This window comes from Typopeltis vanoorti, chromosome 4 (assembly GCF_054136105.1).
Source record: "Typopeltis vanoorti isolate ZY-2024b chromosome 4, IOZ_Tvanoo_1.0, whole genome shotgun sequence".
NCBI classification, from domain to species: domain Eukaryota; kingdom Metazoa; phylum Arthropoda; class Arachnida; order Uropygi; family Thelyphonidae; genus Typopeltis; species Typopeltis vanoorti.
This window is the reverse complement of record NC_143552.1, coordinates 57,935,715-57,960,086: the sequence shown is the minus strand read 5'-3', so window position 1 is coordinate 57,960,086 and position 24,372 is coordinate 57,935,715. Positions and strand designations below refer to the sequence as shown.

General features: G+C 34.9%; 1 protein-coding gene across 1 annotated transcript in view; it reads right to left on the bottom strand.

Annotated features, from left to right (window-relative positions):
- LOC150107335 (uncharacterized) overlaps nt 1–24,372 on the bottom strand; it is a 76,494-nt gene that overhangs the window by 39,715 nt on the left and 12,407 nt on the right. Inside the window, exon 3 of the mRNA XM_090391200.1 lies at nt 389–474. Coding sequence (XP_090247326.1) covers nt 389–474 — 86 coding nt within the window. The remainder of the gene's footprint in view (nt 1–388; nt 475–24,372) is intronic.

The window sequence follows — 24,372 nt, the reverse complement described above, 5'->3', positions numbered from 1 at the left end:
AAGCCTTTCTACCAGAATGTATTCAAGGATCTAATTGAAGGTTTATTCATTTGAAGGTTGGATAACTGAGATGCCTGAGAGATCACTGCTTGTGAAAATTTATTTTTAAAATATTTTTTTATAATTTCCTCGTTCAAGGTAAAGGTGTTTATATATTCTGTTGTCTTGGCTGCCAAAGTAAGTTGCCATTTAAATACTTATTGGTATTTAAATAATATACAGTCAATTTTGAATATTCATGTGAATAAGCAATTCCTAGCTCTAAAAAGCTTAAAATATTAAACCCAAAGCAGATTCAACAAATCTCAAAAAAAGAGTCTATAAATCAATTCTCACAATCTAAATATTAAAATACATTAGCTACTTTATAAACTGATTCAATACTAACCAGTCTTACTCCAAAAACAAGCATTAGTGCAGATATCAAAAAAAGAATGCTGAAGATTATTGTAAATATTCCTGCTGCCTCTGTACCTGTTAAAAGAAATTAAAGTATATTTTTGAGAAAGCATCATCAAATATTTAAAAATAACTATAATAATCAACATACGTGAGTGCTTAAGGGTCGAAGCAAAATAACTGTAGTGTGAACTCCATGTGACCACTGCTGGAACTTCCATGGTTTGGCACAGATGCTTGCTCAGCAAGCTGTCTTATGGTCTGCTTTTTCTACCCTTTACAACTGGGCTGCCAACTTCTCTGGTTGTTAAATGTGTGTCATATTAGATGGCTCTTCTTCAGATTTCCCCTTCAATGTACTTTCACCCTCCCTTCCAACTGTACATAAATTGATCTCTCATTGACCTCAAATCCTATTTTATGCTATCCATAGCTATGCTGCTGACAGTATAATCCATTCCTCTTCTTCGTTTGACAAACCCTGTAGTGCACAATTGTACAATCATTAGAAGCTTCCATGACCAATGTCTTACAATGATTTCCTTGCTATTCTTCAATGCCTTTGCGAACTTAATGCTACCAAAATATATTCCTGTTTTACTTCTCACTTCACTTCTCATTACTCTTGATAATAAATAGGTACCAATTGATCAAATTTATCCTCTTTGGAGGACTTATACCGCTAGTCTTTCCTGCCACAACCACATGTGAGCCATATTTTCTTTAGCCTCCAATAAACTAGGTTACCTTTCTGCTTGAGACACTACTCACCTGTACAAATCCCAACCCATCCAACTTTGAAATACTGCTTCCACATTCTGTAGTGCACCTAAAACCTCTTAAGAATGCTTAATGCTATCCAGAAGAGGCTATTATGAACATATTTAAATTGATATTCCTCTCTCACAGATCCACTCTAATCACATTCTGAGACATTCTGCTTCTGCCTTATGGCGTCTCTTCTGTAGGTATATTTTCATGGCTGATGTTCTGCTGAACTGGTCACTATCATTCTTCCAAGACTGTAAAAACATAAACGGCTGCTTTCAACATCCATTTACTGTTCCACATCAAATCTATTAAACAGATATTTTATATCCTCCTCTTCTCCAAAGATTATTACATTCAAGAAACACATCAATAGGTTGCTTCTTTCTCTTAACCTCCTGTTCACACATGCATCGATGTGCTGCAGGTTATGTAACACAGCACCCATCTGAATGGGGAAAAAATGACATATATACGGAATGACTGATTGAAATGTCTGATCTAATCCTCACTTTCCTGTGGTGTTTTTCATTACTAGATATTCACTGGATGGTCAAAGAACAAGAATGGGGCTAGTTTGGTCCAAGTTGATAATCTGGGACCAGTCCATCAAACTGTAATTCTGCATTTGTTGAAGCTACATATTTCCTGAATGTATATGTAGTTCCAGCCAGTCAGATGCAACATAATATGACATCATGCTGGCTGGGGCATCTCCATGTTATACAAGGCTTCCCACTATTTTCATTAGATGAGAACAAACACTAAAAATAAGCTACTGGAACAATCTCAATTGAAGTGAAGTTTCTGCTGACATTGTTTCTCCTGCTAGTTCCAATTCTTTTCAATTGATACTTATGCTGACAGTAAACTTGTATCATACTAAAATAATCAATTTTACTGAGAGTAAGAATACTTTTTAAAACCAGGATCCTTCTAAGAAATAAGGGTCAGGTGATTTACTTAAACACTAAAAATCAGGGAAATAGAAAAGTGACGAGTGGTGTAACATTTGATGTTCTGGGACTGTTCCTCTTTGGTTTATATATCGACAAAACAGATACTCCTTAGTTGGGCATAATTTCCTGCTTTGTAGTTCAAGCATGTAAGCTTTCCTGAATGGAACATTCATAAACTTAATCACCTCCCAAGTGAGTACCGCATGGTCACTCTCACCAGTCGAAGGCAGAATAGTTACATCTTTAACTGAAACACCCTCTGACACTAGGGAGAATAATGCCAGAAGACTCTGATGTGATACTGTTATAGAAGGATTTGAACAGGGAGGATTTTTCTACTAAGTGTTCCAGGTAAGATTTATGCAAACATACGAGGGGGGGGGGTCTGAAAACGTTCTCGGCCTAACAATGAAAAAAAAAAAAAAAATGAATTTATAAATTATTTTCAAAATTATTTTTATTTTTCAACATAACCTCCCTTAAGACTAATACATTTATTCCAGCGATGCTCCAGCACCATCATCCCATCCCTGTAGCAGTAAGATCTGCAAAATACCCTTCTACAGCTGTAATCATCTCTTGATTTGAAGAAAAACACTGACCAGCGAGGAAGAGTTTTATCATCATCATCATTATTATTATTATTATCATCATCATCATCATCATTACTGACACCTCTAGGGAGTCCAAAGACTCATCGAGGGAGGCCACCTACTCAACAGCTCTATGTCTCCACCACTCAATCCACCAATGTCATTTACCGTTTTAGTTTTGGGAAGAGATAAAAGTCAGAGGGAGCCAAATCTGGAGAATAAGGTGGATGTTCCAACAATTCATATTGCAGATCCCTTAATTTTCCCATTGCCAAAACACCTTTGTGGGCAGGTGCATTGTCCTGATCAAAGATGATTTTTTTTCTTCTACGAACCAGGTCTTTTCTCACGAATTTTTTAATCTAGTCTGGTTAAAAGATCAGAATAACATTTCCCCATTATTGCTTTACCCTTTTCAAATAATTAATAAACAAAATGCCTCCAGTATCCGAAAACACCGATATCATGACATTCCTGCTGATGGAACTGACTTTGTCTTCTTTGCTGAACATCCGGCTTCTGTCCACTGTTTTGACTACTGTTTGGATTCTGGTGTGTAATGGTGAAGTTTCATCCATAGTAATAAATCGACACACAAAATCGGTTTTATTCTTGTTGAAATGCTCCAAGCACTGTTCAGAGATTTTCGTGCGAGTGCATTTTTGGTTTGTTGTGAGCAAGCACAGCACCCATCTTGCGCAAAGCTTTTTCATTTGCAATTCTTCATGCAAAATATATCCTACATGTTCTTTTGAAATGCCTATAGTCTCAGCAATTTCATGCACTTTGACTTGTCAGTCATCCAATACCGTATCATGCACTTGATCAATGATTTCTGGTGTTGTTACACTTTTTGGACGTCCTTCACATGGATCATCTTCAAGGCTGGTATGCCCACGTTCAAACTCGGCAGCCCATTTCTTAATTGTTGAAATGAAGAAGAGTGCCAATAAACTTTTATGAACTTAGAATGAATTTCTTTTAGCGTTAAACCTTCTTTTACAAAGAATTTTATAACCGCACAATACTTAATTTTATCCATTTCAAGGGATACAGACAATACTTTTGCTTCAGACAGCTGTATAAAACAGGCTACTTGATGAATGACTTGCAATTTCATATGGATGCTTGTGACAGATGTACCAACTTAGAAAAAAAAAAACTTGCTGATAGTGTTGCCATCTATGGTTGAGGCCGAGAACTTTTCAGACCACCCTCGTACTTGAAAAGACGCTGAGAAAAATTGTGGAAGAGAAATTGGGAGAAAAAGGTGGATTCAAGCCAAGTAGTTGGCTTGAATCCACCTTATACTGACAAATAGTTGAGAAATCATGGGAGTATGACAAGGATCTGTAGTTAAGTTTTGTAGATCTGGAAACGGCATATAACAAGTACTCAAGGAAAAGCTTTTTTGAAACTATGCAGTTATATGGGGTAAATGGAACATTATACAGGGCAATAAATCATCATCATCATCATCATCAGCCATTTTATGTTCACTGCTGGATGAGGGCCTCCACCACCATCTTGGGCCTTTCTATGCCACTGCCATCTCTCTAATCTCACCTCCCACTGTCTCTTTGATCTTCCTGTAGCTCTCTTTCCATCCTAGGATACCATTCTGATAAACTTTTGTCCATTTTTGAGTGTTGCTTCTTGCAATATGACCTGCCCATTGCCATTTGGATCTTTTAATGATTATTATAATGTCTCTTGTCCTATTCTGAGCTCTGACCCAAGTATTGTCCTTTCTATCTAGAATGGTAATACTGAGTAATGATCTTTCCATTTTCTTCTAGGTAATACACAATTTGTTGGTCAATTTTTTAGTCAAAGTCCATGTTTCACATCCATATGTAATGACCAGAAGTATATATAACTGTCAAATATTTTTCTTTTAAGGCAGATTTTGGAAAACATGAAGCACTCAAGGTGCTTCATGTTTTCCAAAGGCTATCCAACTAAGCTGAACTCTACATATAATTTCTTCTATATCAATTTCTTGGTGTTCCATTTGTACTGAAGTTTTGGCAATGTATTTATTATATATTATTTTTGTTTTGTCTTTGTTTATATTTAATCCTTTCTTTTCACTTTCTGCATTCAGTTCAGTGATCATTTGTTGAAGTTCTTCTGCAGAGTTTCAACAGAAGAACAAGATCATAAGTAAATCATAGGTCATTTAGTTCTTTCTCATTCCTCTATTTTTTAAGCAATCCAAGTTTTTAAAAAATTTTAGGTGAGATGGCATCTGTCTGTCTAACTCTCTTTTTATAGGAAATTTCATTACCTGTTCCTAGTTTATATATATATGACTAAAGTATATCTGTAAGTTTTTTTCAATTCCTTGATTTTTAAGGGCTTCTAAAATAGCTAATGTTGAGATTGAATCAAATGCTTTTTCAAAATCAATGAATGCTAGACTTAAGGGTTTTTGGTATTCATTTTTTCAATTATTTGTCTTATTATATATATATAATCAATGGTGCTATAATTTTTTCTGAATCCTGCTTGTTCTTGTTCATCTGTTTTGTATTCTGTTGCTAATGATTTTTGTAAAAACTCTGTACATTGTTGAAAGGAAAATGATAATGATGTATAAATTTTATTAACACAGTCATGACTGGTACACCACCTACTTTAACTCATCGTCACCTCATGTCTTTCTATTACTCATGCTACTTATTACATATTGAACTTGTGCACATTTCTTCCTGTTCCATTTGGAATATTACTTTTTAGTTTTCATATTGGTTTAAGAATCATCATACAACTTGGCATAAAAGGATTCTATTCTTCTTATGATTTATTCTTTGTCTTTAATTATTACTCCATTTTCATTTTTAAGGATTATTAATTTATTCTGTACTATGGACAACTCTCCTCTCACTCCTTTAGACTCATATTTTTTTCTAATTCTCAAATAATTAAATTTGAGATTAAATTTAAATGAAATAAAATAAATAAATTAAATTAAAGTTGCAAGTCAGCAGTTAGAACGGAAGGAAATACAGGAAGATGATTTGATGTGAAATCAGGTGTATGACAAGGAAGCATACTATCTTGACTCTTATTGATAACACAGTCCAACACAATTTTTGCTGACTTTTATATGAGACTTGTTTTTTTACTAATTTGGGTGCGCTGATTTCAAATATCAAACCCATTTTTCTCTATCATGTCAGGTTTTTCCTCTATGGCATTTTCTTTTTGCTAATTTGTAAGGTTTTGATATTTTTAAGAAGGCTAGTACTATTTAGAGGATCAAAAAAATCGATTTTTTAATATTATTTTCTGAAAGTATGTACTTTTAAAAATCTGTTCCTAACTTTTTATCAAGAAATTCAAAAAATTCCCGAAGATATAGCCTATTATTCAAAGCAGTGTGCAGATCAGAATCAGAGCGCTCACCACTCTCGCTTGTTAGTAAACAAATAAATGCGTAAGAACCTACAATGGCACGTACTGGCGCTTTTAATGCAAGAGAGGCCGATAATTAGATACATAACTACTTAACAATATTCATTAAAAATTACAAGAATATTTATAAAAAAAATAACAATTTTACTTGCACATGAGTTTCAGGGAATAAATTTTTGGTTGTAGCAATTTCTGCTGTGTGTTCTGTTTTGGCAATCCCATTGAATACTCCGACAGTAGTCGGCCATCATGTGAGAATCCCATCTTCCTTGGTACCGATCTTGCATAGTTGAAATCTTTCGCCTTGTTCATCGCTTACAGCACCTAAATTCTCGGGAAATCTATCAAGATGACTGTATAGGAAATGAAGCTTTATGCTCATGTTGCAACCTAGGCGCTGGAAATTTTCAAGCAATGTTTCCACTAGATCTTTGTAATTGCATGCTTTTTTATTTCCAAGAAAATTATTCGCAACCATCGTAAATGAAATTTGGGTCTCTCATTAAAGTTCTAATTTGCGGTCCATCAAATACATAGGCTTTAATTTTTTCATAACTATGTCGTGGAAATTTTTCACATATGTATTGGAAACAGTCACCTTGTAAATCTAAAGCTTTAACATACTGCTTCATAAGACCTAGTTTGATGCGTAGAGGTGGAAAAATGATTTTTTCTCTGTCAATTAAAGGTTGATTTATAACATTCTAATTTATAACATTCGAATATATTCTAAGAGGCCAATGTTTCTGACTCCAGTGTTGGTTTCTAGCTTGACTATCCCAGAAGCATAGAAAACACGGAAATTTGTATATCCTCTTTGAAAGCAAAGTAAAAAGTTCACCATTTTAAGATCCACACAGATGATCCAGTTATGGTCTGTATATTTTAATAACTTCAGAACCTTTTTAATGTCCTCATATGTTTCCTTCAAGTGGACTGAATAGCCAATAGGAATTGAGCCATATACATTCCCATTGTGTAGTAAGACACACTTGAGACTTCTGCTTGAACTGTCGATAAATAAATGCCACTCATTTGGATGATATTGTACAACACTCATTTCAGTTAGTAAACCTGACACATTGTTTACAGTAAACAAACCCACACTCGTGTTTAAAATATTGTACAAGATTACTTTCCCTGCTATGATAAAAAGTTATCTTCATATCTTGCTCCAGTAAGTTTTTTTCATTTAATCTTGAAGCTAACAATTCCGATGATTCCTTTGATAGACCCAAATCTCTTACTAAGTCATTCAATTCCGCTTGAGTAAAACGTTGCGGTCCAGAACTAGAAATTAAATTTTCATTGTCTAAATCAACATCCAGGTCTTGCTCCTCAAGAACATCCGGCATATCCCGATCATGCTCGTTCTCAAGTAAAGGAAGTCCTTTATAAATTGGCACGGCTATTTCATTGGAATGAGCAACTGGCCGAATTGCTGAGTCGAGATTTGGATACACAATTTTTTTCTTATTCTTCTTATTATAACCAGAAGTCTGAACTAAACAAAAATAGCAATCATCTACGTGATTTTTCAGTTCACGCCAAATCATTGGAATGCCAAAAGCTATTTGGCGTTTTCCCTTGCTCCACTGTCGTAAATTTTCTACACATGACTCACACACTTTATTTGGAGCCCATGACTTGTCCTGATCTGCAATTTTTACGTCAAAGTATGCAAAGTACACTTTCTTAATGAAATCAGTGATATTTGTCCTTTGACTGGGAACAGTAAAGCTGAAACAAATGTAGCAGAAGGAATCTACACTATTGACACAATTTCGAGTAGTAGACATGATGTATTTTCTTCACTGCCGACTAACATGCAATTAACAAGACAAAAAAACCAGAGACTTTATTGAAACGTTATAAGCGCTCATCATACTTTCACGATCGATTAACGATTGACTAATTTCAATCTTTCTTTGTCCACTATGACGCATATAGCATTCATTTGTTTTAGGCAGTTGTCATCGCCTACTTTTCATCACCTAAATGTATTAGGTCGATTATCGGCCTCTCTCGCATTCAAAGTGCCAGTACGTGCCGTTGCAGGTTCTTACACATTTATTCGTTTACTAACAAGTGAGAGTGGTGAGCGCTCCGATTCTGATCTGCACACCGCTTTGAATATTAGGCTATATCTTCGGGAATTTTTCGAATGTCTTGATAAAAAGTTAGGAACAGATTTTTAAAAGTACATACTTTCAGAAAATAATATTAAAAAATCGATTTTTTTGATCCTCTAAATAGTACTGCATCCTATAAACTAACAAAAACTTACAAATTAGCAAAAAGAAAATGCCATAGAGGAAAAGCCTGACATGATAGAGAAAAATGGGTTTGATATTTGAAATTAGCGCACCCAAATTAGTAAAAAACAAGTGTCAGATCATAATCAGCAGAAAAATTTTTTTTTTTTTTTTGTTGGTCAGTGTAATCTACATGGATCATATTATGAAATAAAGTAGCATTAAACTTGATATTATAATTGGAGATATCAAACTCAGCTCATTTTGCTTTATGCAGATAATGATGTACTCCTAAACACATCCAGTGCAAGTCTCCAAGATTCTCTAACTAAATTGAATAGCAGCTATAACAAATTTGGCATGAAAATCAACAATAAAAAGACTAAAACTATGAAAACAGGCAGGAACATAGAAAACTTAAGCTGCATTCTGAATGGAGAGCCTATTGAACAAGTAAAATATTTCAGCTATTTAGATACAGATTTTAGTGAAGATAGCAAATTAAATATGGATATAGACAACAGAATAAGTAAAGCTGGTATTGGTGGGGAGCTAGTTGAATAAATTTACACCAATCCCTTGATTAATGCGTTCTTTAAAACAGGCGCATTAATCGAAAACGCACTAATCGAATATAATAACCTATGGGAAAAAGTATAATTCATTCCTCAGATTTCTTTTTTTGATTCTTAAGTTTTTTTTATAAAAGAATTAGGGTATGTCTCAGGGCCTAGTTAAAGGAAAACCGTGAAGCTGAAAGACAATAAAACATATTCAGAATCTATATGGATATAAATTTATTATTCTACTTCTTAACAAAGAATTGAGCTAACATAGTTTGGCACGCATTCTGTTTCTTTTTTTTCATACAACTGATAGTAGGCCCCATTGCCTCTTCTTCAAATTTTACTGGTTTTCTCTCTTCATCAGGGTCAGCCACTAAGCATTGTTGCTTAAAAAACTTCGATTGTATGAAAATTATTTTCAAATTGTTTCTGTGAAATCTCTTTGGGCTTGTCAGTGATTAAATTTTCTTCATATTCTTCAGGATCTTCCTGCTGTGCATGTAAATTTAGCAGGTCAGAATCACTCAACTTCTCAGAATGAGATTTAATTAACTTAGATTCATTTGAAAAGCCTCTAAAATCATTTGTACAATGTGGAAGAATGTGCTTCCAAACGGCTCGCATATTGCTAGCAGTAATTTCATTCGACTTTGCGACTTGATAACCAGGCTGAAATTTCTCTGATTTGGCTAGAAAAGTATTGGAAGGCATTCATTTCCAAAAAAAAAGGTGGTTTCATCGACATTAAATATTTCTTGATCACAATAGTCCACTTCTTACACAATTTTCTTCAAAATCTCTGGATATCGCCTTATCTGCACTTGCAGCTTCGCCTGTGATTAGACCATTATGTAGGCTATTTCTCTTTTTGAAACGCTCAAATCATCCAGCACTAACGTGGAATTCTTCTTCTTTTCCATCATTGATAGCCCTATTTTTCCAGGTTACAAAGAGACAATGCTTTTGATTTCATAAGGCCAGTGTTCAGCAGGATCCGTTTTTGGTTACAATCTTCGATCCATGTAAAAAGAAGTCTCTCTAATTCAATCATTATAATACTTTAATTTTGAGTGCATGCATGATGGACTTGAAGCAGCCTTACCATTCTCTTTACAAAATTAATAACAAAAAAAGCTCACGTACAAAGATCATATTAAGCTCAAATTAAACAATAACTGACAATTCCAAAAAGTACCACCTAAGTAGCTGGTGTAACATAACTAAAAAGGTCAATAAATTTCCTAAAAAAAAAAAAATCAATACAATAAAAAGTTAGGAAAGATTAGCTGATTTGTAAAGTACTATCTCACATAAGGGGACAGACATAAGCCGTCGGATCTGTTTAAGTTAGGAGAATGAAGCAGAGTTTCACATGTTTCTTTATAAAGGCGTTCCACGAGGAACCGACTTTTGTGAAGAACTCTTGTCTTTCTCCAATGAACTCTATGTCTAGTGAAGATGGCATGTTCTGCAAGTCCTGAAACATGTGAAACTCTGCTTCATTCTCCTAACTTAAACAGATCCGATTACGTCTGTCCCCTTTATGGGAGATAGTACTTTACAAATCAGCTAATCTTTCCTAACTTTTTATCGTATTGATTTTTTAAAAATTTTTTAGGAAATTTATTGACCTTTTTAGTTTAGTACATTTAGTATTTAGTACAACTCACAACTAAACTATTTTGTAAAAACAGCATAACACGTTAAATTCCTACATTATACATGTGGTCCTATTTAAAGCCTTACACTAACAAGCAGGGATAGGGAGGTTAATGGGAACAATAACCTCCCTATCCCTGCTTGTTAGTGTACTCTTCAACGATCACATAATCTGATGTGCTGTTGTGGCTACCTTTAAAATATGTGCTCTAAACTTCAATTCCCTGTCCACAATAATCCCCAAGTCACATTACTTGGTCATAGGATCAGAACAGCTATCCATAACCAAGGTGCCAATTGGCATAAGTGAGACCATGAGGGCTTGACTTGGGAGATTGTAAAACATGAGGAATATTCTATCAAGTCATCTGATATTAGCAGCATGCCCCCCCCCTCTTCTCCTATCCTGTCTATCCATACTAAAAATACCATACCCTTTCCACTCGATACCAGTTAATATGTCTGCCTTCTGATAATCAGGTCTCACTAATGCCCACAATATGAGGTTCCAATATATTAACCAAGGGAACAAAACTCTACTCCTTTGTTTCTGATACTCCTAGCATTTGTGTTCGGACATAATAAAATAATGCTCATTTGTATACATTTGTCTGTGGTCTGCATGAAAGTTCAGAACTGGATGAACACAGAATCGTTCTTTCTTCATAATCATTTCCATAATAACAACGATTCCCATCATTAACACAGTTATCTAAAGAACAGGAATAAGAATAGGAATTCTATGGATTTCTTTTTCACTTGGATGTGGAGAGAAACTGTCAATGATTTTTTGGATAATTCTTGGGTTATAACCAATTAAAAACTTTTAAGGAAATTTTTATGACCTCTAGATACCATATATCTGAAAAGGGGTGTGTGTTGAAGAATGATGTATGATGGCAGCCTGCAAATATTGGTTTGTGATAGACAGAAGTAGACAGCTATCAGTTTTATATTTGAATATTCCAAAGTAAATTTATTAGAAAGAATCGTTAAAGTCACAAAAAGATCTTCTCTACCACTTAGATCATCCTAGCATCTATAACATGCTTGCAAATTATAGATGCTAGGATGACATATTTTGATTAAATAAAAAAACAGCCAATGTTCAACTTGGCAAACAGAAACTCTTGCTCTGTCTCCAAACACCAAATATGTCATCTACATAGCATAGCCAAAGAGGTAAATTTTTGCCAGATTTGGGGGACAGAAGCAAGTCAATGGCAGTTCATTCAACATCTTAGTAAAGTTTACCTTTCCAGAGGCAGTAATAAATCTGAATAGGCCTTAAATGTCTACTGGAAATTTTTGAGATAATAATTCTAATGTCTCAATATGAGGAACACTGGAAAAGAGACAATGTCAAAACTAACCACATCTTAAGAGAAAACCTTGGAATTTTTTTATGGCAGAAACAGAGCATCCAATTAACAGATGGACTCACTTTTTCAACCCAACATCTATTAATTTTTTGATAAATTAATAGATGTTGGGTTTTAATAAAGCTATTTACTGTGATATATGTGTGTCAAATAACTACATGCATTTTTCTCCCAAATGTAAACCTTCTCAAAACCCAAATCATAAAAAAACCACTGCCATCTCCTAAACCTAGGGCAAAAAAAAAAAAAAAAAAATTCATATGTTCTTAAAAGAAAATATGCAAATTTTCTTCAAGCCTTAATAAAATTAGCTACTCTTATCCACTCACCAAAAAGATCTTTACCACCTAGATCAGTGGTTCTCAAACTGGGTGCCACAAGGGTGGCGTGAAATTTTGAATCGTTTATTTGAAAAAAGCAAAATATTCAATTGCCACAAATAACTAAATCAAAAACAAAAAAATTATATATTTTGATTTTAATGGATGAAGAGTATATAAAAATTATCATTTTTTGTATCACTCTTATATTATATCCTGGGATTTCATTAGATCACCGCGTGTCGTAGTAACTAGATATGTGACAGCACATAAATACTGGAGAAAATGAACTAATGAATGGTTAGTTATCCTGCAGTCTGTTTTAGTATTTCTTTGTTCAGTGTGACAAGTATTATACATGATCATTTCCCCTAAACAAAAATCATGAGTCTTTTGTCATTGGTGAGAATAAACGAAGTACGATATTAAAGTCGTTAAATTCAGTGAGTAGAGGTTTTTCTTATTGTTATATATTCCAACTATAACGAGAGACATCGTAAACAAATGTTTTTCCTTTTTCCAACTATGACGAGAGACATCGTAAACAAATGTTTTTCCTTTTTCCGGAAAAAAAATTATTTACTTGAAATAAATTTTAAAATAAAATATTAAAGTTACATATTCCCTTCAAAATCATGAATAATTTTTTCCTTAAAAAAAGAAGAAGTGAAGATTCTGACGATCAAGAAATGTCTACTTGTAGCAAAGCTAACGAACCAATTCGCACTAATAAATTATCAAAAACTGACACTTGCATTAATGAAGATTTGACTATTTTTAACATTCAGCAACAAAAAAGCACTAATGAAACAACAACAGAAACAGAAAGAATAAGTTCATGTAAAAAGGGAACAATGAAAAAGAATGTAAAAACTAGTTTATATCAAGAGAGCTATCTAAAAATGGGATTTATGTGGTGTGGTGATAAATTAATTCCCAGACCTAAGTGTATTTTGTGTGGTTTGGATCTATCAAATGAGGCTATGGTTCCTAGCAAATTATTGCGACATTTCTCCACAAAACATGACAACTTAAAATAAAATTCTGAATAAAAATTCTGAATATTTCAAAGAGTTAATAAGATTACAAGAAAAACAAAGTAAAAGTTTTGTAAGAAATTTTACAATTTCCGACCAAGTTCAAGAAGCGAGTTATTTAGTCGCTGAAATAATTGTGAAGGAAATGAAGCCTCATACTATTGGCTAAACCTTGATTCCTCCGGCCTGTTCAGCAATTGTGAGAACAATTTTTGGTACTAAGGCAGAAGAAGAAATAAAGAAGATTCCATTATCAAATGATACTATGAGTAGACATATTAATGATCTGTCAGTCGATATTGAAAAGTCAGTTATAACCAAAATAATCGAATCAAAATTTTTCAGTTTGCAGTTAGATGAGTCAACTGATATCGGTGGTAAAGCACACTTACTTGTTTTTACTCGATTCATTGAAGATGATAATATTATCAAAGAATTTCTATGCTGCAAGGAATTCGGAAAAACTATGACGGGAAAAGATGTTTTTGATATAATGAACACATATTTTAATACAAATGGTCTATCTTGGAAAACTTGTGTGGGTATATGTACAGATGGTGCACCTTCTATGGTTGGAATTACAAAAGGGTTTGTTTCCTTTGCTAGAAAAGAAAATGAGAACATTATAACGACTCATTGCTTCATTCATCGTGAATCATTGGTGACAAAGACAACAGGCTTAGAATTAAAAAGTGTATTAGAAGAAATCATTCAGATGGTTAATTATATCAGGGCCAGACCATTAAAATCTAGAATATTTGCAGGACTATGTGAAGAGATGCAATCTCATTACAAGAATCTTCTTCTTCATACCGAAGTAAGATGGCTTTCAAAAGGTAGCGTACTGGATCGTTTTTTTGAACTTAAAGAAGAAATTGAAAGTTTATTTTTCACTAGGTTAGACTATAATAAATTTAATTTAATCCTTTATCCCAGTGAGAGCAAACAAAATTTGCACCTGAAAAAATGTTCAGGCGCAAACTTTGTTTGCTCTCACTGGGATAAAGGATTAAACTAAATTTATTAAAGAAAAAATATTAATGTTTTTCCAAAATGAAGACAAACCAGAATTCTATAAATTATTACAAGATGATTTTTGGTGTTCCAAACTAGCCTATTTAACAGACATATTTGATCATCTGAACAAGCTAAACTCCAACATGCAAGGAAGAAATGAGAATATTTTGACATCTACAGATAAAATTAAAGCTTTTAAAGATAAAATAAAAATGTGGTAGATAAAATTAAGCACCAACAATGTAGAAATGTTCCTTAAAGTTGCCTCCAGAAATGTAAGAACACTGATCTGCAAAAGCTTATTTACAGTCATTTAACATCGTTAGAAGAAAAAATTGACCATTATTTTCCAGACATTTCAGTCAATTTATAAGATTGGATTCGAAATCCATTTGTAGAGTCAACATCAGCAATGAGTGAATGACTTAGTATCCCATAATTTGCATTATGGGATACTAAGGCATTCACTTGCCTTAGTATTCCATAATGCAAAGCACATCTCCTTGCAGACAGTATCATGCTATGCATTATGGGAGGGTCACTACCCAGACCAGTTTCGACCTTCATTGAGGTCTCTTCAGTGGGAGCCAGATCCAGAGGTGATACTAAGGTTGAAGCAATGCTAAAGTCATATTTCCATATACCCAGAGTAATTTAATAATAAGGTGTGACAAATTATTATTACCGTGATGGACCTGTGGTTTCAGTCCGGATTTCTCCATGACTGCAGGTCGTAAAGAGTCCAGCTATTCCTGTCTTGGGCTTCCATTTTCTTCCAACTTTCTTAATCATTGAGTCTTCCCACCTTAAGGCTGGCCTTCCAGGTTTCCTTTTGGTATCTCTCGGATACCAGTTTGTAACTCTGACTGTCCATCTGTTGTCTCTCACAAACTGGTATCCGAGAGATACCAAAAGGAAACCTTCCAGGTTTCCTTTTGGTATCTCTCGGATACCAGTTTGTAACTCTGACTGTCCATCTGTTGTCTCTCATTCTGGCGAGATGTCCTGCCCATCTTCTTTTGCTGTTGTAGATTGTTTTTATTATATCTGAGTCCAGACTTTTTCCTGATTTCCGTGTCTTACATGGTCTATTTTGTTTATATTGTATTCTTCTTTCTATTGCACGTTGAGTTGTTATTAAGCTTTGTTCTTCTTTTAAAGTTGTGTTTCATGTTTCACTGCCATAAGTTAATGCTGGTAAGATGCGACTATTGAAAACATAGGCTTTTATGTCTATATCTATGTTTTGGTTGGTAATTGTTGATTTTATTTTGCTGAAGGCTATCCAAGCAGCTCTTTTTCTCCTTGTTGTTTCATTTGATATATCATTATTCGTTTTTATGGACTGGCCAGGGTAGATGTATTCTTCAACTTTTTCAATGGTGTGAGATTCTAGAGTGATTGTATGACCTTTACAGTATTTATTTTTCATCCATTTTGTTTTGACAGGGTGTATTTCCAATCCAATTTTTTGGCAGTTTTGGCTTATGTTATTCAGCATTGATTCTAAGGGTTTGGGTGAGTGAGATATTAATACCATATCATCGCCGAATAATAGAATATTTAATATTTTGCCATCAATGTTTATTCCATCTTTCATGTCAATTTTTCGAATGATGCTGTCCAGAGTAGATGTGAAGAGATTAGGTGATAAGACATCACCCTGACGTACTCCTCTACTTAAGTTAATTTTAATCGGGTGATTGAAAAGGGTGATATTTGTTGTGCTTTCTTTGTAGATATCTTTTATGAGTTGGATGTATGCTTTTTCTATGCCTTGTTCTATTAAAGCTTGGAATACTGCGTTATGCTCAACAGTGTCAAATGCCTTTTTAAATTCTATAAAAAGAAGACAAAGTGGGATCTGGTATTCTCGGCATCTTTCTATTAGCTGAGTAATAGTTTGAATGTGATCTATTGTTGAAAAGCCTTTTTTGAAACCAGCCTGTTCTTTGCAGCTATTTTCATTGATGGAGGTTTGTATTCGGTTTAGGATGATTCTGGCGAATATTTTATATGTGTGTGCTATTAGACAGATAGGTCTGTAGTTACTGATGTCTTCTTTATTACTTTTTTTATGCAGAATTATGGTCCATTCAGTAGGTACTTTCCTTAATTGTATATATTGGGTAAACCTTTCTGCTAGAGCTTTAAAGAGTATTTGTCCACCCATTTTTAATTCATCAGATTTTATACCATCAATTCCTGGTGATCGGTCATTTTTCATATGGTGGATAGCCATTTTTATTTCTTCAGGTAGGACAGATAGTATTTCCAGATTTTCCAAATTTTCGTCTGGTACTGGAGCTGCGATTACTTGTTTAGATGAGTAAAGGTTCTCATAAAACGATTATACTATTTTTTCCATTTCACCTCTGTTTGTGTGTCTGTTTCCTTGATTGTCTATGAAGGCTGACGGTAGTGGTTGCTTTAGATTTATTTCTTTTTCTACTTTTTTTTAGGCTACTGCGGAGCTTAGCTGCTTCAGCCAATTTTGTTGTTCTATAAATGTTATAGTCGTCTTTGATATTCTGCCTCAGTTGTTTACAAATAATTTTATATTCTAGACATTCTTTCTCTGTATCTTTCAGTATTCTTCTTTTCTTCAATAGTTCTATTGTTCTTGCTGATAGGCGTTCCCTAGTCTTAGGAGGAAGTTCATACGAAGTTCTTTCTTTGCAGTTCATTAATTTATTGTTAAAGTTTGTTAAATCTTCGTCAATGTCATTTTTTAATTTCCATTCGGTTTCTTCCACCTTTTTTCTAAATTCTTCTGGGTTTATCTATTTTGAGTGTTTTTTATGGTTGGACTGTGCTCATATGCGTTCATTTTTTTTTTTTTTTTTTTGTATTTTGAGAGTGGCTCTTATTGGACAGTGGTCTGAATGAATGTCGCAGTAAGTTTTCCCAATGACTTCGACATTTTTTATTATTCTTTTGCAATCTGTTAGGATGAAATCAATTTCATTTCTTGTCTCTCCATTTGGAGATTGCCAAGTCCATCTTTTTCCAGTTCTCTTTTTAAAGAAACTATTCATAATGTACAGCCTTTCTGCTTCTACAAATTCTGCTAGGAGTTCACCTCGTTCATTTCTTTCCCCTTTCCCCCACATTCCAATGTATTTTTCTTCAATAAATCCTGTACCAATCTTTGCTTTGAAATCTCCACACACTATTGTGTATGTTGTTTCTTTCAGTAATGTTTCTCGTAGGTGTTCATAGAAATTTTCTATTTCTTCTTTGACAGCTGTAGAGGTGGGGGCGCAGGCTACTATTATTTTTATTGTTATGGATTCTCCAATTTTTAATATTAGCGTTCCTAGTCGTTCAGAATGGATTGTACAAGAAATAATATTTTTAGTTAGCTTTTCATTTATGATGAAGCCAACTCCTCCAGCCCTTGTAGTGTTATCTGAGGCTCCCAGAAAAATTTGGTTGCCATTGTTTCATTTTGCTGTTAATTCCAAGCTTCTTCGGGTTTCACAGATAGCGAGGACATCAAACTTTACATTTTACAGTTCTTGAAGCAGGAAGAACACTTGAACTCTGTCTTCTTGGCAGTCAGAAGACAGAGTTCGAGTGTTGAAGGAACCAATAAATAGGGTCGAATTTCCAGATGGTGGTTTACCTTCCTCTGTGAGATTCTTAGCACCCCCTGCTCTTACAGATTTCTCACCACCACCTTGGTGGAATTGCAAAGAGCCGCACAGGACTGGAGGCCTTTTTCTTTCTACTTGCTGGCATCTTTACAGTGGTCTACAGCACTTCTCCTGACCATGGTTCTGAAGTGCACCTTTGGTCCACGGCTCTTTATTCATTATTCGGAGCTGCCCGCTTGGGCTTCCCTCATCTGCCACCTGAGGGACGCGCTTGGTAGGGGTGAGGTCTCCATCCCCAAAACCTTATTATTAAATAAGTAATTTAATAATAAGGTAATTAAGCTAATTAAGATAAATAATAAGTAAATTAATTTAATAATAAGGTCACTTATTAAATTACTCTGGGTATATGGAAATATGACTTCGGCATTGCTTCAACCTTGGTATCACCTCTGGGTCTGGCTCCCACTGATGAGGCCTCAATAATTCCACATATATATTTTTGGTATTTTGGAAAAATTCAGCAAAAGCAGTGGATTAATTATTAATGCAGACAAGATGAAATTAAAAATTTATGTAAAGTGGGATCTTGGATGCATTCATTTTGGATTACCCCAAAGAGATAACCCCTCATTATAGCTGGAATTCCATTCTCCATTTACACAATATTACCAGTCCAAGAACTTATATACAAGAGCTTGGAAATGTTAGAAGACTGGAAAATAGGACCAATCTCCTTTTCTTCTAAAGCCATAATACTCAAAACCATAATCTTTCCTGCTCAGTTGTACATAATAAATATTACAGACATCACAAAAGCTGAAGAAAAGCAATTACTGTATTTGCCGGCATATAGGACGCACCCCCTTTTTTGTACACATTTTTTAGGAAAAAAAATTTGTCACTGAATATTATAATGAATTTATCATCATCATCAAATTCCTGCCATTTACCCTCAAGGGGTGTACAGAATATGATAGTACTATATGAAAAAATTACATCATTACTAACTTCCTATCTACAATTTTCCTCCAAATCAGTTTGTTACTTGTCCAGACTCCAACATTATCAGATCTTATATTTCTATCGTCTAAGGCACTTTGTACCATATCAATCCACCTATATCTCGGTCTTCCTCTGGGTCGTTTTGCTGCCAACCTGGCAGAGAACGCTTGTTTTGCTAATCTTTTCTCTCCCATTCTATTTAAGTGACCATACCACCTGAGATTAGCTCTGCTAACGCATTCCTGGGTGCTGACAACATCAAGCTCTTTCCTAATATCCTCATTTTTTAATATTATATTGCCATTAATGCCATATGTTCACGCCTCTAATCTTTCTCAGGACTCTCATATCTGCGGTCTCTAGTCTTTGGTCAAGTGTTTTACTTCTGACCCAGCTCTCAGATCCATAAGTTAAAACTGGTTTGAACACTGTCTTGTATACAGCTAATTTAGTGTTTCGACTAATTTCTCTCTTATTCCATATGAATTTATTCAATTGACTTCCCACCATACCAGCTTTGCTGAGTCTGTTGTCTATTTTTATATTGAATTTACCATCTTCACTAAAAATCGTGCCTAAGTAGATGAAATGTTTTACTTGTTCCACAGTACAGTATTTCAAATATAAAGTAATAAGTGGGTCTACTTTCAACAAATACCTAATCTAACTAGGAAAGAGTACCCACCTTTTAATCATCAAAACCCAGAAATTCATCTCCAGAGCTAAATGAAGAGACACTTGAAACCTCTTCTAAATCAGAATCTGAGTCCTCATACAACAAGTTGTCCTCTGTACCATCCAGTGCATTACTAATTCCACACTTCTTAAATGATTTAACCGCTGTCTCAGTTTTCACAGCATTCCATGAAGCTTTGACCTACTCACAAACTTGCGAAATGCTAGGCCTCTTCCTTCTTCCGGATGGTGTAACCTCAAAATCTGAAGACTGCATCCAGCTATTCCACTTCTCCTTCATAAATCCCTTAAATGGTTTATCAATACAGACATCTAAAGGTTGAAGCTGACTAGTTAGACCTCCTGGAATTATAGCTAACTGAGTTTTCAATTCCATGAGTTTATTTGTAACATCGTCTGTTCTGTGAGAACGAAACTGATCCCATACTAGCATTGCAGGCTTCTTCAACAATCCACCAGGGTGCCTAGACCAAATTTTATCCATCCATAACTTCATTCCTCCTCCATCCATCCAACCTTTTGCATGAACATAAGCAGTTTTTCTGTGGGTAGTCTTCCTTTTAAAAATCAATAGTGGCGGCAATTTTGTCCCATCAGCACAGCAGGATAAAACAACCATGTAGTGAGTTTTTTTGTGCCCCGAAGTTTTAATAGTAACACTTTTAGTGCCCTTGGAATCTAGTTTTGTTTGAGGGCACATCAAAAGTCAGCAGAACCTCGTCCATGTTTCCTATTTGCACAAGTTCAAAATTTTCTCGTTTCCTTGCATTAATGACGAATCGATGAAATTAGATCATTTTTTCTTCATAATCAGCTGGCATCTTTTGTAATATTTTTGTTTTAGTCTGCATACATAGCTGTTTTCTCTTCATGAATCTTGAACACCATGATGTTCATCCAGTAAAGTTGGCGATCCCTCTGTTAGTGGCTATCGCTTTCACTTGATTATTCATCAAGTGAAAGCAACAGCCACAGTGAAGTAGACACTGAAAGTGTCTACTTTTTGTAGACACTTTCAGTGTCTACTTCACTGTGGTCTAAAATCCAAGTATTCAGTTCTGCCTCAAGTTCTGGCAATTTTGCAGTTCCACTTCGTAGGTTATGTTTACTGTGAGTTGCTTTTTTTAAATCCTCTTCCTGATTCTGCCAAGTTTTTATCATTTTCTCAGTTGGGGTGGTCCAAAATGCCTCTCTGCAGTCCTGTTTCCATGTTGTAACAATGTTGTAACATGCAATATTGTAACAATGCCGACATTTTTCAGCCATAATTTGCTAAGAAATTTAGAGAAAATTTAACGGTAGAAATTTATCACCGTTCACAACTGCGACAATAATTGGAAAGTTTAAACGAACAGGACACAGCTGTGATCGTCAATGACAGCACATGCACATCCACTGAACTCTATGTCAGTGTTTCTCAAAGTGTGGTACATGTACCCCTGGGGGTCCGGTGGCAATTTTCGGCTATGCATCATTAACGCATAGAATAAAATTCAATGTATCCGTGAAGTTTGAGATCGTAAAATGTTCCTATTGTATCACTGAATAAGGTACAGAGACATCTACAGGCTGTGCAATATATTTCTCAACAAACAGTGCAATTAGAGACAACTGGGATAAAAACGGCACTAACTAATGAATCACATGTCCCCCTCCCACAGAAAATGCTGTATGACTCGAGCAAAACCATATGGTTTTGTTTGAGTGAACGTGTTAAAACGAAGAAATATATAGTGAATGTGTTTCAGATATTATATAAGGAATTCGGTTGAAGAGAATTAGCATTTCAACTCAACTGTTGGCTTGTCTTTGTCATTTAGTAGCACGATCTTTTATTAATACCCCACCAATCATATGAACGCGAATGTCTGAAGTTTGAGAAACACTGCTCTACATAACTGGAATGCTCTCACACACACCGCAAGGAAGCAATAAAGAAATCGTGTAACTCAGAACAGAGAAAATTTCCAGAAATGAAAATAATAAAAAACCGAGTATCGGCGCATAAGATGCACCCTGTTTTTCAGACCTATTTTCAAAGAAAAAAGTGTGTCTTATACGCCGGCAAATACGGTATATAGTAAACCTCTGCAATTTTTTTGGTCCAGCCAATACCAAGAAGTTAAAAAGGAATTTCTTCAACTATCAACGAAGCACGGAGGATTTGGACTTCAAGTCTTAAAATTCTGCTATTTAAGCAAAACAGCTTCAAAAATCCATAAAATATTGCAAACTAATCACACATGTGCAAACCTTCTCTGGTACTACCTGCGTTTTCATCTTCCCCTGTTTGGAGTTAAATGATTATAAAGGTCCAAAAGCTGAGATTGTTCCTGAATACCACAACACTCTGTGCTCAAACTCTAAGACTGCTAAAACACTCCGGAATTGACTTTCTTTCCATTAAAAAAAGTAAAATTTGGTATAAAGAAATCTTTAATCTCTTTTTCTGCAAAGTTCCACAGTTGGGTACTGACAACAATATTTTGTTTCATAACTTGACGAAGTTCCAAGCAGAGGCGTAGCTAGGGAGGGATGGCACTTTGAACTTTTGCAGTTAATTCTAAATTACAGTCTTGAGAACTCATTCCCAAATATTATAATACTACTGCGAATTTTCCTCACAATTGCTGTAAGTGTTGCTAGTTGTGAGAGGAGTTTTTCTAAATAAAATTGATTAAGAATTACCTACGTTACTATGAAATAGACTTCGCCAATGTCATCAATGATTTTGCTAAGAGAAAAGCAAGAAAAATAACATTTTAGAATGTTATTTATGAAATTAAAGTTTTACTTCAAAAATAAACAGTGTTTTAATTTATTTCCCTATACGTCGTTTTGACTTTTTGTGGTATTTTTGGTATTTATTGAGAGGGGCGGCAAACTCAGGGACAGCCCCAGGTGGCAAAAGCTCTAGCTACACCACTGGTTCCAAGGGTACCCTAACAGGAAGGATCTTGCTTGGAGAATTGCATATGGCCACCTTCCAGTCAATGCCATCCAATGAAGGTACTTTAACATCAGAGATCCAATCTGTGACATCTGTTACGCATTGGAAACAGTATAACATGCATTCTACAGCTGCCCTCTTGCTCTGCATATTTGGAACAGATTATGTAATATGTTGGGCATTCCACTATTTACAACAGAACAGAACAGGTTATTTTTTTACAATACCCACCACCTCTGGCAATGGGAAGAGAATTTATTTTTATAATTAATGAATTAAAATACCATTTGGTTAGAAAAAAACATGGATTTGAAAATCAGCAATGTGATATCCAAATGCTTTATAATATTGTATTGTGGAAATTTTATTGTTCAGTCAGATTTTTTTTGTATTTAGAAAGAAGCATTCTAGGAGATATCAAATTTATCACTAGAAGGTGTAGACCACCCACATTATGCAATAATCACCGGGGAGGGGGGAGATAAAATTCTGTCTATTCTTGCAATGAGAGGTTTTTTATTATAGTTCCATCCTCTTAATTCAATGTAGTCTTATAGTCAATTGCAAGGATGACTGGAGAGCAATCCCAGGCAGAGAAGGCCAACTCAAGGCGGTTAACCCAGATGGGGATAACCACCTGGGTATCAGTCATCTTTATGCTTTAGTTTCAATTGGTCTTTTGGTTGTTCATCTATATGAGATTGGTGAAAAATAAAAACTGATAGTCTTTGGCTATATGATGATATAAAAGAGATGAGGCCTTTTCTCTCTCGCATGCTATCTATCTGTCTTTTTTTTTTCTCCTAATACTATCAGGCTCTCTTGCACCCCTATACTAACTACTCTAGGCCTATGATGAGCAACCCTTTACTTTTTCACCTCAATAAAGGTTGAAACCAGTCTGGGTAGTGACCCTTCCTGTAATGCATAGCATTACACATGTCTGCAAGGAGATGTGCTTTGCATTATGGGATACTAAGGCAAGTGATGTGAAGTCATACCATCTTTATGAGTTGCCCCAGTCCTGAAGATGCTTCAGGTGCAAACTTTGTTTGCTTACACTTGGATAAAGGATTAAACCAAGTATATAAATTCTTGGTATGTTTAATTTATAGTATAATCAAGTGGAAAAGCTTGCAACAACTACTATCTCTAATCCAGAGTATTATAATAATAAGCTGTGACACCTCTTGGCAACTCATATATGAAAATATGACTTCTGCATTACTTCAACCTTGGTATCACTCATGGGTCTGGCTCCCACTGATGAGGCCTCAATAAAGGTCAAAACCAGTCTAGGTAGTGACTCTTCCCATAATGCATAGCATTATACATGTCCACAAGGAGATGTGCTTTGCATTACGGGATACTGAGGCAAGCGATGTGAAGTTATACCACCTTTACCACGAGTTGCCCCAGTCCTGAAGATCCTTCAGGCGCAAACTTTTGTTTGTTTATGTTTGGATGAAGGATTAAACCAAGTATATAAATTCTTGTTATCTTTAATTTATAGTATAACCAAGTGGAAAAACTTTCGACAACGACTGGGCAACTCTTACATAGAGACTAATGACTTCACATCACTAGTCTTAGTATCCCATAATGCAATGCACATATCCTTACAGATATGTATTATATGCATGTGTATATGCATTATGAGAAGTGATGTGTAGTCATTATTATTATGTGACACCACCAGGGAGTCCAAAGACTCATCGAGGGAGAGTGTGCACAGCATCGAACGATT